This window comes from Tachysurus fulvidraco, chromosome 18, assembly GCF_022655615.1.
Source record: "Tachysurus fulvidraco isolate hzauxx_2018 chromosome 18, HZAU_PFXX_2.0, whole genome shotgun sequence".
NCBI lineage: Eukaryota > Metazoa > Chordata > Actinopteri > Siluriformes > Bagridae > Tachysurus > Tachysurus fulvidraco.
Window position 1 is genome coordinate 12,000,653 of NC_062535.1, and position 14,029 is coordinate 12,014,681.

A 14,029-nucleotide genomic window follows, 5' to 3' on the forward strand; every position below is an offset into this window, starting at 1 on the left:
TGTTTTTTGTATGCTGCTCCTTTTGTAATTCAGTTAATCAAGTGAAAGTTTTTCCTGCATCTTATGTCTCAGTTCTGAGCTTTCTCCAAAATTATTGGCACCCTTCATTTAAACGATAAGACATGAGCTTAAATGCTGATTATTTTGAGTGTAAACAAATGATCCGGTGTTTAGTTTTACTTTAACAATGCACAAAACAGTTACATTAATAATGTAATGTAATGTTCCCCAGTGAGAAGACAACATGTACAACATGAAGCTTGGATGTTTGGAGAGACTTTTTAAGGATGTTGAGTTGTTTTTTTTTAATTCAGAAGAGACGATAAAGGGTGCCAATATTTTTAACTATACCTTATGTTAATTTATGTATATTTTATCTTCATTTTATGTAAGTAAAATTGACATCATAAAGCAACAAAATCTTCTAGTGAGACTTCGATATGTATTTGTCACGCAGTACACTGTTTTCTGTTAGCTCTTACAAACAGCAGTACCAGTTTATAATGATGTTTATCTCTGTGCTAGTGTTTGTGTCAGAAGTGTTAGTGTGTTTATGATGGGGTGTGTGTGTGTGTGTGTGTGTGTGTGTGTGTTTGGCAGAGTCTCTAACACCACTCAGGAGAGGAAGAGCTGGGAGCTGTGTGTGGAGCTGGACAAAGAAGCTCACATGTTGTGTGTGACTCGCTCTGGATCCAGCTACACAGTGAGTGTCATAAGTGGGTTACATGTAGTCATGCTCTAAACTAGGAGCTGTTTATTTATCTGTTATAGCACTACACTGTGGTGGTGATGAAGCTTTATTATCGGCTGCTCTGTACGTCACAGGTTTATATTAATGTTGTTCTGAATCGTTCTCGTTTCTGTAGTAACACGCGCACACACACACTCAAACACTTACACGCGCACACACACACTAACGCACTCTCACACACACACACAACATTAACACGTACACACACACGCACAAACACACACTTAAACACTAACACGCACACATACACACTAACGCACTCTCACACACACACACACACACAACATTAACACGTACACACACACGCACAAACACACACTTAAACACTAACACGCACACATACACACTAACGCACTCTCACACACACACACACAAACACACACTCAAACACTAACGCACACATACACACTAAAGCACTCTCACACACACGCAAACACTCAAACACTAACACACGCACACACTCAAACACTAACACGCACACATACACACTAATGCACTCTCACACACACGCAAACACTCAAACACTAACACACGCACACACTCAAACACTAGCACGCACACATACACACTAACGCACTCTCACACACAAACACTAACAAGTGCACACACAAATACACACTCAAACACTAACACCCACACATACACACTAACGCACTCTCGCACACACACACCCACACACACAAACACGTGCACACACACGCACAAATACACACTCAAACACTAACACCCACACATACACACTAACGCACTCTCGCACACACACACCCACACACACAAACACGTGCACACACACGCACAAATACACACTCAAACACTAACACGCACACATACACACCAACGCACTCTCACACACACACACACACACACACACACACACACACACACACACACACACACACACACACACACACAAACACTAACACGTGCACACACACGCACAAATACACACTCAAACACTAACACGCACACATACACACTAACGCACTCTCACACACACATACACAAACACACTAACACACACACACCCACACACACTAACACGCACACACACACACTAACATACACACATGCACACACATACAGACACACTCACAAACACTAACACACACACACTCAAACACTAACACACAAACACTATTTCACACACACACACACACACACACACACACACACGCACGCATGCACACACACACAAACACTAACACATACGCACACACACAATACATTATTGTTACTACAGTAACAACTTACACTGGGAAATCTGTACATCCCCATCACAGTCAGGTGATTAACATGAACTAAGTGTTGCTATGGTGACGCTTTCCCTATGGATATGTTGTAAACACTTTAGGGAAGGAGTCTCCAGTGTCAGAAGCTGGTGAAAGAACTGCTCTTATTACCAGTTATAATCAGAAAGAATATAACATGATGTTTTTAAGCGAGATAATGTTAGTGTAGACTGATATTGCATACGGAGGCGATCCTCTTCATGGAGGGAAAAGCTGCTTCACACCACCACAGGAATTTTACAACAGCATTTACGTGTCCTCTTAAAACGTATGTAGTTGATCAAGTTGTTGTCATGGCAACAAAATGACACCCTCTCCCCAGTCCATTAATCACCTATTGGATCCAGTCGCAGCCTCACGCTTTGTTTCTTTATTTTTTTCCTAATTTGTAGTTTCTTGTTTTGAACCCTTAGTCTGTTCTGTTCTGTTCTGTTCGATCAGCTGAAGAAGGAATAAGAAAGCGGAGCTCGGCCTGTCACTCAGTCACTGTGTGTTTGTACACCTGTGGACGTTCTCTCTGGGATGCCTTCAGGGGTCCATAAGGATCAGGGTGCTCACAGGACCTGTGCCGATCTGGGATCATTGCCCCTTCGTCCGTGTAATCAGATTAAGCAGGGTTTAAAGGCAGACTCTGATCCTAGATCAGCTCTTCACAGTTGACCCATCGAAATGTCATTTCCGCTGAGGCCTATCATTTCTCCCAGCTGTGGGTCGACGCTCCTGTGCTCACGTCCATCAAAGTGGAGTGAGAGAGGTCTGATCTGGGGCCAGTTCCTTGCCTTGTCAATTATACATACTTACGAGTAAAGTATATATGATGAGAGCTTAAAGAATTTTTCTTTTATTTAATTTATTTTACAATTGATTTAGGAGCACAAATTGTTTGTTTGTTGGAATTTTTTTACTTCATCACATTCTCGTAGCTCTGCTCATCGGTATCATAGTCCGTTACCGTCGAAGCCAACAATAAATCAGTCGTGCTCAATCACACAATGCTGAACATCGTAATCGAGCGGAACGAATACGGCGAGTCTGAGGAGACCCGATCCCACCTCACCTCTGTCCTCCTGAGACGTGTAACGTTCAGTGGAGCTGTAATGTTCGCCGCAGGACGCCACTTCAAACTCGGACCCCCTGCCTCCGAAGGCTCGGGGGTCTTGAGGGGTTTAGATGGCCACTGACAGGGAAAGATCTGTACTCTTGTTTAGACAAGTGGTTCTGGGTTGAAAGTGAGCCCTCCTCCTCTTCTGTTACTGTTTTCAAGTTTGCTTTGTGTGTGTGAGAAGGTGCAGATGGGACGGGATTGGGTTTAAACCAGAGCTTGTGGTTTTTATTTTTTTCTTCTTAAAGGCATCAGGTGGACTGGGGAGAATGTGCTCGTGCTCCAGATGTCCATCATTCATTCATTCTTTTGTAGCACACACATACACACACACACACACACACACACACACACACACACACACACACACACGGTCTGTCAGAATAAATGTATTTTAATCAAATGATTATGTACTGCAGCTACACAAAATGTTACATTAATAAACCAGGGAGCGAGCAGCAGTTCTGTGGGATGAAATACTCTGGTAATGAGCGAGTTCAGAGACAAGACTATGGTAACTCAATTAATCAATTAACTGCGGTGAGCAGAACATGATCTCAAAATGCAAATAAATGCCCACATTTTAAGACCGATCTGTTCTAGCCACTGACGACATGATCAGGTCTCTCACATGTGTGCAGGAATCTGAGGCCACAGTGAGCACAGGTCAGCTGAAGCTTAATGGTGGAACATGTTGTCTTTGAATTTTCTGACCTGTTACAGTCTAGTTTATTTACTGTGGGTACAGTTTTTATTTTGACTGAATTATGATGTAAATCCTCGTGATTTGCTCAAGAAAGTTAAAAAGGTTCCTCTTCAGTGCTTTGTGGTTTAAGTGACATTAACACAGTGTCGCTTTACTGCTGCTGTTTGTTCTCATCAGGCTCAAATACATCTGAATGCTAAAACTGTTAATACACACACACACACACACACACACACACACACACACACACACACACACACACACACACACACACACACACACACACACACTTACTTTACTGTTGATGCTGATACTGAATTTCATTCTAGTACCACATGCTGAACCCCTATTGCTCCCTGTCTCTCTCTCGCGCGTGTGTGTGTGTGTGTGTGTGTGTGTGTGTGTGTGTGTGTGTGTGTGTGTGTGTGTGTGTGTGTGTGTGTGTGTGTGTGTGTGTGTGTGTGTGTGTGTGTGTGTGTGTGTGTGTGTGTGCGTGCGTGCGTGCGTGTGTAGGTTGAGATTGATGGAGAGAAAGTGGATGTGTCTGGAGAGTGGAATCTGGCCTCTACACTTCTTCCCCTCACCATTAACAACACCCACAGAGTTCTGCAGGTAAACACACACACACACACACGCACACGCACACACACACACGCTTCCATTATAAATGTATACATGCTTGTCATATCCTTAATGGTGTGTGACTGTGTGTGAGATTTCCAACTGTCTGTTTCTTTCAGTGTCTGTCGCGTAGCGCTGCAGGCGAGATCACACTGCAGTATCTCGGCACGTCGGTAAGTTCCGCTGATTAATATCTTTATGGTGAGATTATTAAAATAAACACTACTATGTAGGTCACAGATTCCCAGGTCTGGTCCTTGTAGAACCAGCAGTCCATTACAACCCTCAGAAACATGACTAAATTATCGCTAAGTAAGGAATAAAACATGATAGGACATGACGTTAGACAAAAGTCATCCACGATGGGATTATACCGGTGTTATTATAATTGAGCTGCTGACCAATCAGATTTAAGAATTCAAGACAGACTGGAATGTTCAGTATGTCTTATAACAGCATCTTTATTTGAGCGTTAACCTTAGTTATGATCGGATATTTAATTGAAGACCTGTGCTTTGTAGATATAGGTATTAACAATGTCACAATGGTTTCTATAGTAACAGCTCATATGAAAGGACTTGTATTAGCAGACTGTTGTTATTTATCCATGTAATCTGACTGTAAGTTGATGCTTCTGACATTTATGGAAGGTATCAGCAGTACAAGCACATTGGAGAGCGTTCAGGACCAGGTCTCTGTTGTAGGATGTGTATTGTGTGTCTCACTGGGGTGTGTATCCTGTCCTCATACACACACACATAACTGTCATACACTCAACACCCTGTACACAGTACACACATCTACTCAGCTAGTCCAGGTGTCCACAACACTTCCACAAATCCCCCATGCCACCCGTGATGCCCCGCTCCGATCTGACACAAACAATAACCGGCATCGCGTTTAAGCGGCCTGAAGCCTAAACAAACAAACAGCGTTAAAAACACTGCACCGTGCAGGAAGAACCTAGAGGTGCTGCGCATGTGTGCGCTCAGCATGTGGGACACTCTTTAAAGACGCCGCTAGTCGTAAGCGACTCTAGTCAAAGCTCTAGCGTGCTAAATGCTACCACAGGAGCGGCTTCCGGTCATTCTGTGCGGTCTGAGGTCACTCAGGCCGCGCTTGTTGCCTTCTGTCTGCTGACAATTTAACAGTTTTTAAGGTTTCCCCTTGTCACACATGGGACTTCCACTCCCACTCAGGTGCCCGTGTGACCCCTACAAGAATGGAAACGGTTGTAAAAGTAGGCCAGTGCTAGAAAAAGGACAAAATGATACTTCCTTTGTGTTTTTAGGGGCCAGTAAGGATGTTTTTGGCAAAATGAGTTGAATACTGTATCAATTCTGAGAAAGATCAGGTCAGTTCTGTGTGGAACTGTAACTAAACCAAGGTGCTGTGGTGTAATCACACGGGACACAGAGATCATGCTATTGTGATTATTTCTGACACCGTCGTGGTTTCTTCATTACTTCTTTCAACGATTAACTCCATTGTTAGTCAGAGTGTAGCATGTGGTAATATTTCTGAATGTAAGACATGAACCATCTTCTGGTATGCAGCAGTGTTTTTGCCTCCACAGCAGATGTGGGACATGTGATCCGGATCTCAAACTGATTCACTAATAGTGATGATGAACTGCTGCTGTAGTGCAGGAACCGTGACCCAGCGGTCATGTACAGGTCTAACTTTATGACCTGGCGTGACCTGTCATACAGGACGATACAAGACTTCCTCGCTTAACTTTGTGGAGAATAGGGCACTTCCCTCCCCACACGACCCCTCCGGATGTTTCTCCACGAGCTGTGATTAACGAGAAAGTGTCAAACTCAGCTAAATTTAGTCTCATTAGAGGATGACATCATTGTTAGTGGAGCCTGGGAGTGGAGCCTCTCTATACACACACACACACACACACACACACACACACACACACACACACTCTGACACTCTCACACATACACACACTTTCACACACACAAACACTCACTCACACACACACACAGTCACACATATACTCTCTCTCTCTCTCTCTCTCTCTCTCTCTCTCTCTCTCTCTCTCACACACACACACACACATTCACACATATACACTCTCTCTATCTCTCTCTCTCACACACACACACACACTCTGACACTCTCACACATACACACACTTTCACACACACAAACACTCACTCACACACACACACACACACATTCACACATATACTCTCTCTCTCTCTCTCTCTCTCTCTCTCACACACACACACACACACTCACACATATACACTCTCTCACACACACACACACACACATTCACACATATACACTCTCTCTCACACACACACACTCTCTCTCTCACACACACACACACACACACACACACACACACACACACACACACACACACACACACACACACACACTTTCACACATACACTCACTCACACATACACTCACTCACACACACACATTCACACATATACACTCTCTCTCACACACACACACTCTCTCTCTCACACACACACACACACACACACACACACACACACACACACACACACACACACACACACACTTTCACACATACACTCACTCACACACACACATTCACACATATACACTCTCTCTCTCTCTCACACACACACACACACACACACACACACACACACACACACACTTTCACACATACACACACTTTCACACACACACACACACACACACACACACACACACACACTCTCTCTCTCTCTCTCTCTCACACATACACACATTTACTCACACACACACACACACACACACACACACACACACACACACACACACACACACACAGGGTCAGCAAAGTGTAATAAAAGCCTGCAGATAAAGAGCTTGTGTTCTCTGTTTAAGGACATTTCCATTCACCTGATTGGAAACTTTGGACAATTCTAAAAAAAGATCCTAATGTTTTAGCTGTGATGAGGTAACAGGTGCTGAGAACAGATTTTTAAGCGCGAGTGATGACTCAGAGAGTGTGTATTTGTCTCTCTATTACTTCTGTCACCGCTGTTTTCCTGACATCATCTGTTTGCTCATCATCAAACTCTTCACTTATGAGTAACCGATGGAAATTTGGCTTAACCAAAAATTAGTATAAAAAAATTCTATTTGTCCGTCCGTCCGTCCGTCCGTCTGTCTGTCTTTATGACAACCAAAAAAATATAAAAAGCCACAGAAGACTTGCACCCTTGACCTCACCCAAAAACTTAAACCCTATGAATATGTAAATTAGACACCCATCACAATGCTAACCTGCTTCTATAGGAGCGTAACTTACATACTGTAACCTGAGCTGCTCCTATATTTGAGGCCACTGTAGCAGTAAAAGAAGTGAATATTTCCATTCTCAATCTTACAGAAACAGGCTTCTGATGGGTTTTATATTTGAATGAATAAAAACATGTAAACAGTTAAATAATTCTTTAACTAAAAAAAGTGGACATTAAGTACTGAAATCCTGAAACAATGAACATGGCGAAGTATCATATTGTACATATAAATTAGTATAATGTGTATATTTGGATATATTAGTATTTACTTCGGTGCCAGTCTTTATAATGTCATAACTCTAACTCACCTTGCTCTCTCTCTCTCTCTCTCTCTCTCTCTCTCTCTCTCTCTCTCTCTCTCTCTCTCTCTCTCTCTCTGCCTATCATAGTTAATAGCTCTGCATTAAATACTATTTTGAGTTTTCTGTGTGTGTCTTTGTGGAAGGAGGGGGGGTGAGAGAGAGAGGGAGAGTGCGATAGAGGGAGGGGGGAGTAAGGGAGAGAGAGATAGAGAGAGAGAGGGTGGGGGAGAGTGAGAGAGAGCGATAAAGAGAGAGGGATGGGGGGAGTGAGGGAGAGAGGGAGAGAGTGGGACTAAGAGAGAGAGTGGGAGTAAGGGTGTGAGAGAGAGAGAGAGAGAGAGAGAGAGAGCGATAGAGGGAGGGGGGAGAGTGTGAGGGAGAGAGTGAGAGAGCGTTCATCTGAGTGTGGAGAACTGAGCTGTTGTCAGTCTAATTGAATCAGAGCCTCACCTGACTGTGATGGTGTGTGCAGATGCTGAGCTGTGTGTAGAGTGAATGAAGAGAGCGCCTTCTAGAGGCACAAAAAAGCACTGCAGCAGGACACTGGAGACCGCAGGAGACATGCTCTATAATTCGTGTCAGATGTCCTGCAGATTTAAGTCACTGAGGATGTCTTCATTGTGTGTGTTTGTGTGTGTGTGTGTGAGCGAGAGAAAGATGCCGACTTTCCAAATTATTCATTAATTTACAATTTTTGTAGTTATTTTGTTTATTTTATTTCCATGTTTTTTTTTTGACATGTTGATTCTAAAAATTTGCAATTTCTATATTTATGCCCATTATTTAACAGATTTCTGGAAATATTTTGTCCAGATACTCATGTCTAAAGCAAGTGTGTGTGTGTTTTTGTGTGGGTGTGTTTAATGTGCACTTTCTGTGTGTTCAGTTTAAGGTGCGTGTGTTGAGTAAGCTGGCAGCATCCCTCAGTAAGCACATGCCTGAGAAGGTTCCAGAAGACTCCAGCAGCATCCTGAGATCTCCGATGCCCGGAACCGTAGTTGCTGTTTCTGTCAAAGCCGGAGACACGGTAAAGAGAGAGGTTTACACTGATACACCGAGTGTGTGATACAGCATGATAGGTTTACACCGAGTGTGTGATACAGCATGATAGGTTTACACTGATACACTCAGTGTGTGTGATACAGCATGATAGGTTTACACTGATACACCGAGTGTGTGATACAGCATGATAGGTTTACACTGATACACTCAGTGTGTGTGATACAGCATGATAGGTTTACACTGATACACCGAGTGTGTGATACAGCATGATAGGTTTACACTGATACACCGAGTGTGTGATACAGCATGATAGGTTTACACCGATACACCGAGTGTGTGATACAGCATGATAGGTTTACACTGATACACTCAGTGTGTGATACAGCATGATAGGTTTACACCGATACACCGAGTGTGTGATACAGCATGATAGGTTTACACTGATACACCGAGTGTGTGATACAGCATGATAGGTTTACACTGATACACTCAGTGTGTGTGATACAGCATGATAGGTTTACACTGATACACTCAGTGTGTGATACAGCATGATAGGTTTACACCGATACACTCAGTGTGTGATACAGCATGATAGGTTTACACTGAGTGTGTGATACAGCATGATAGGTTTACACTGAGTGTGTGATACAGCATGATAGGTTTACACTGATACACTCAGTGTGTGATACAGCATGATAGGTTTACACTGATACACCGAGTGTGTGATGCAGCATGATAGGTTTACACTGATACACCGAGTGTGTGATACAGCATGATAGGTCAGACCAATCATATTAACAGGCTGAAGCTTGTCCACAAGGTGGTGCTATTGATCGTTATTTCTTTTTTTTCTCCATTTATCAGTTCAAATATCCACAGCAGCTCAAATTTCTGCAGAAAAACCTCAGGACTCTGAGAAGTCATGGTGCACGGAGCTTTTGAACAGGACAGAATTCTATTACACATCCATTAATAACAGCTCCTTAGTGTATTTTATCCAAAGTGCAGTCAGCCGGACAGTTTGACAGACACACACGCTGACACTGCAGCATTGTGAGTAAGCTGCACAGGGTTAAATGTGTGTGTGACATGTCAGACAGGCATGATGAAACACTGCCACAGTGTGACTGGCCACCAAAATAACAGCAGGTGAAAAACTGAAATAGACTAAAATATGGAGCTGAGATGCAGCCGGCGGGAGAGTCGACTGAAATGACCAGAAACTATCACAATACACTGCTGCCATCTGTTTATGATGAGAACCAGGAATTGGAGAAGAAATGATCCATAGAATTATTTATTTGTGTGTGTGTGTGTTTGTGTGTGTGTGTGTGTGTAAATAATTACATCATGAGAATGTAAGCTTTAACATGAAGACGTGTGTGTGTGTCTGTGTGTGTGTGTGTGTTTGATATTAGCATACATAATGCATACCCAGTCTGTGTGTGTGTGTGTGTGTGTGTGTGTGTGTGTGTGTGTGTGTGTGTGTGTGTGTGTGTGTGTGTGAGGGCTGTCAGATTGGATTGAATGCTCAAAGGAACTATGTCATCTATATGCTGGATTCAGACTTCTTGGCTCCACTTAATACATTATAGCCTGGCTCTACCCTCTTACAGTAAAATTGCCCTCATGTAGCTGCAGCCACACACACACACACACACACATACACACACACAGCTTCTAAGTGCTCACTCAAAGGCTTCCTCTTACACAAGAATGGTGATGTATAGATACTGTAAATACAGCACAGTCTACATTTAAAATACAGATACATGATAAACACACACACACACACACACACACACACACACACACACATATACACACACACACCATCTTGCTCATCTGAAGAAAGTCTAATTTAACACTGACATTTATTTGATGGAGCTGAGGAGAAAGTTATTAATGCTTTCTTTCCCTCAGACAAAGATGGAGAGTTTATCGACCAACAATTCTTAGACCCCTTGATGTGTGTGTGTGTGTGTGTGTGAACAGAACACAACAATGTGTTACTTCATGTACTTCAGCACTGATTATAAAGGTAGTTATACAGTTTAGGACATTGCCTAGTTAACTAACTACATTTTTACTCCACTGTACATCACACCCTCCTTCAGTAACCTCTGATAACAATCTGATCACATATAATAATGAAAATAAAAAATATTCTCTCTAAATTATGTTTGGTTTTCTGCTTGAAGTGATTAAAAAGTACAGATTAAAAGATACATAGAAGCTTGAAGCATCCACAAGCTCCTCCTACTGAGTATTATGCACAAATTATTAGGAAAAGTGCAGATGTACTCGATTAGGATATGGGATAAAATCTGTACTGCATTACACCTCATTGTTACCTGCATTACACTGAGTAGTAGCTAGATTGATGGCTACTAAAAATCTTGCTATGTAAACTGTCAGGCTGATTTCTGTGTGTGTGTATGTGTGTGTGTTTGCAGGTCGCAGAGGGTCAGGAGATCTGTGTGATTGAAGCGATGAAGATGCAGAACAGCATGACCGCTGCCAAAACTGCCAAGGTGAGCACGCACATACACTCTTTCACTAACACACACACACACACACACACACACACACACACACACACACACACACACACACACACACACACACACACACACACTCCCAGTTAGTCACTCACACACTTACTCACACCCTCCAGCACCCAGATCATGATACATGATCCACCTGAGTACCGGTCTGCTCGATTAATCAGCATGACATTTAGAACATCCTCTTCTTCTGAGCCACACTGAACTACCTTACAGAGACGGAAAGACAAAGGAATGCTCCATCTGCGCTCCTCCATCTGCTGTTGTGTGAAGTTATATCTCTCCAATTGTGTGATGCGTGTCAGTATGTAATGTGTTATCTGATGCATGAACTGTGTTTAAAAGGACAGAGTCTCAGTGAAATGTTCCTCCTGTTTTGGACCCGAAATACACAGAGGCCACGCCCCCTTCAGAGACTGACTCAGACACAGGCCACGCCTCCTTCCCTGAGACTGAAAAAGACAAACGCCGCACCTTCTTCACTGAGACTGACAAAGACAAAGGCCATGCCTCCTTCACACCCTGAGGTCACACCTACGTCACTTAGACTGACACACACTAAGGCCACACTTTCACTGAAACTGACACATGCAGAGGACTAACAGAACCAACACACACACACACACACACATTAACAGCCCAAATCGATACACACAATCAGACAGACTGGGTATGCATTATGTATGCTAAAATCAACCACAATCAACCTTACATTCTCACTAATGATTCTTACACACACACACACACACACACACACACAAACTCAGACCGACACACTCAGAGGCCACGCCTCCTTCACTTAGACAGACACACTCGGAGGCCACGCCTCCTTCACTTAGACACACTCAGAGGCCACGCCTCCTTCACTTAGACCGACACACTCGGAGGCCACGCCTCCTTCACTTAGACCGACACACTCGGAGGCCACGCCTCCTTCACTTAGACACACTCAGAGGCCACGCCTCCTTTACTTAGACAGACACACTCGGAGGCCACACCTCCCTCACTTAGACAGACATACTCAGAGGCCACGCCTCCTTTACTTAGACAGACACACTCAGAGGCCACGCCTAATTTACTTAGACAGACACACTCAGAGGCCACGCCTCCTTTACTTAGACAGACACACTCGGAGGCCACACCTCCCTCACTTAGACAGACATACTCAGAGGCCACGCCTCCTTTACTTAGACAGACACACTCAGAGGCCACGCCTAATTTACTTAGACAGACATACTCAGAGGCCACATCTCCTTCACCAAGACCGCCACAGAGGCCACGCCTTGTTCACTGCAACTGACTCCGACAGAGGCCACGCCTCCTTTACTAGGAATGACAGATACAGTGGTCATTCACACACATACTTAATGCTGTCTGATTACGTATAGATCAGACAGGACACATGGTACAAAAAAGTATACATTTGAAAAAATTGAATTTTATTGTTTTTGCGATTGTAATCTTGAGGCTGTTTAAGGTCGAAGGGGTTTAATTGGCCAAGAAGCACAAATGTGTGTGTGTTTCTCTCCCCTCAGGTTAAGAGTGTACACTGTAAAGCTGGGGAGACGGTTGGTGAAGGAGATCTGCTGGTGGAGCTGGAGTAAACACACACCTGCACTCTGCGTCTGATCCGATATTCACTCTGTGGACACACAGACTAAGACACTATTAACCTGGAGCGAACATCCTCATATCTGTAGTATTTGTCTCCTCTTTGTTTGTTTTTTCTGGTGATTGTTTTAGCATATATGTGGGATTTCCTGGTCTGATTTCAGCAAAGTAAATTCAAAACCATGACCACTCCTGTGTCATTCGCATCACAGCGTTTCATCACCGACGATTCAGTACTGCATCACAGTAGATTTCTTCATAAGATGGTGCTTCATGCTCCTAAAGGCCTGGATTTGTAGGCGGTGGCTTTGTTTATGTAGCAACACTGTCATATTGTTAAAGAATTGAAGAAGGGGCTTGTGAGGATGTCACCTGAGCGAGAAGGAATTAGCTCCGCCCATTCTGACCCTGAACGTCTGTCAGTCAGCAAACCCAGGACATGCACTCGCTCTGTGTGTGTTAGTTACAATCACAATTAAATGAATCGTAGCATCATTTTACTTTCCAGTTTAATTATTTTGAGGTATTCTTACCATTTTGTTTTTGGGCGATTAAGGTTAGGTTTATATTGGGATGACCTAGACTTCTGAAAGGACCAGAAACTCCAAACCCCAACCTACAGTGTGTGTTTTCATGATTAAATCAAGGCAAAGAAAGAATTTCAGAAATACGCCGGATCAAAGAGAACACTCATCAGATATACACAACTCACCATGGAGCCATGTTCTAAATGTAAATGTTTATAAAACGTAATTTTTCTTATAATAAAAGCAGGTCTCATGGTGTAAATT

General features: G+C 43.2%; 1 protein-coding gene across 1 annotated transcript in view; it reads left to right on the forward strand.

Annotated features, from left to right (window-relative positions):
• pcca (propionyl-CoA carboxylase subunit alpha) overlaps positions 1–14,027 on the forward strand; it is a 42,497-nt gene extending 28,470 nt beyond the window's left edge. Inside the window, exons 18-23 of the mRNA XM_027179300.2 lie at positions 601–703; positions 4,362–4,460; positions 4,589–4,642; positions 8,945–9,085; positions 11,517–11,594; positions 13,163–14,027. Coding sequence (XP_027035101.1) covers positions 601–703; positions 4,362–4,460; positions 4,589–4,642; positions 8,945–9,085; positions 11,517–11,594; positions 13,163–13,231 — 544 coding nt within the window. The 3' untranslated portion in view covers positions 13,232–14,027. The remainder of the gene's footprint in view (positions 1–600; positions 704–4,361; positions 4,461–4,588; positions 4,643–8,944; positions 9,086–11,516; positions 11,595–13,162) is intronic.
• Positions 14,028–14,029: the final 2 nt, after the last annotated feature.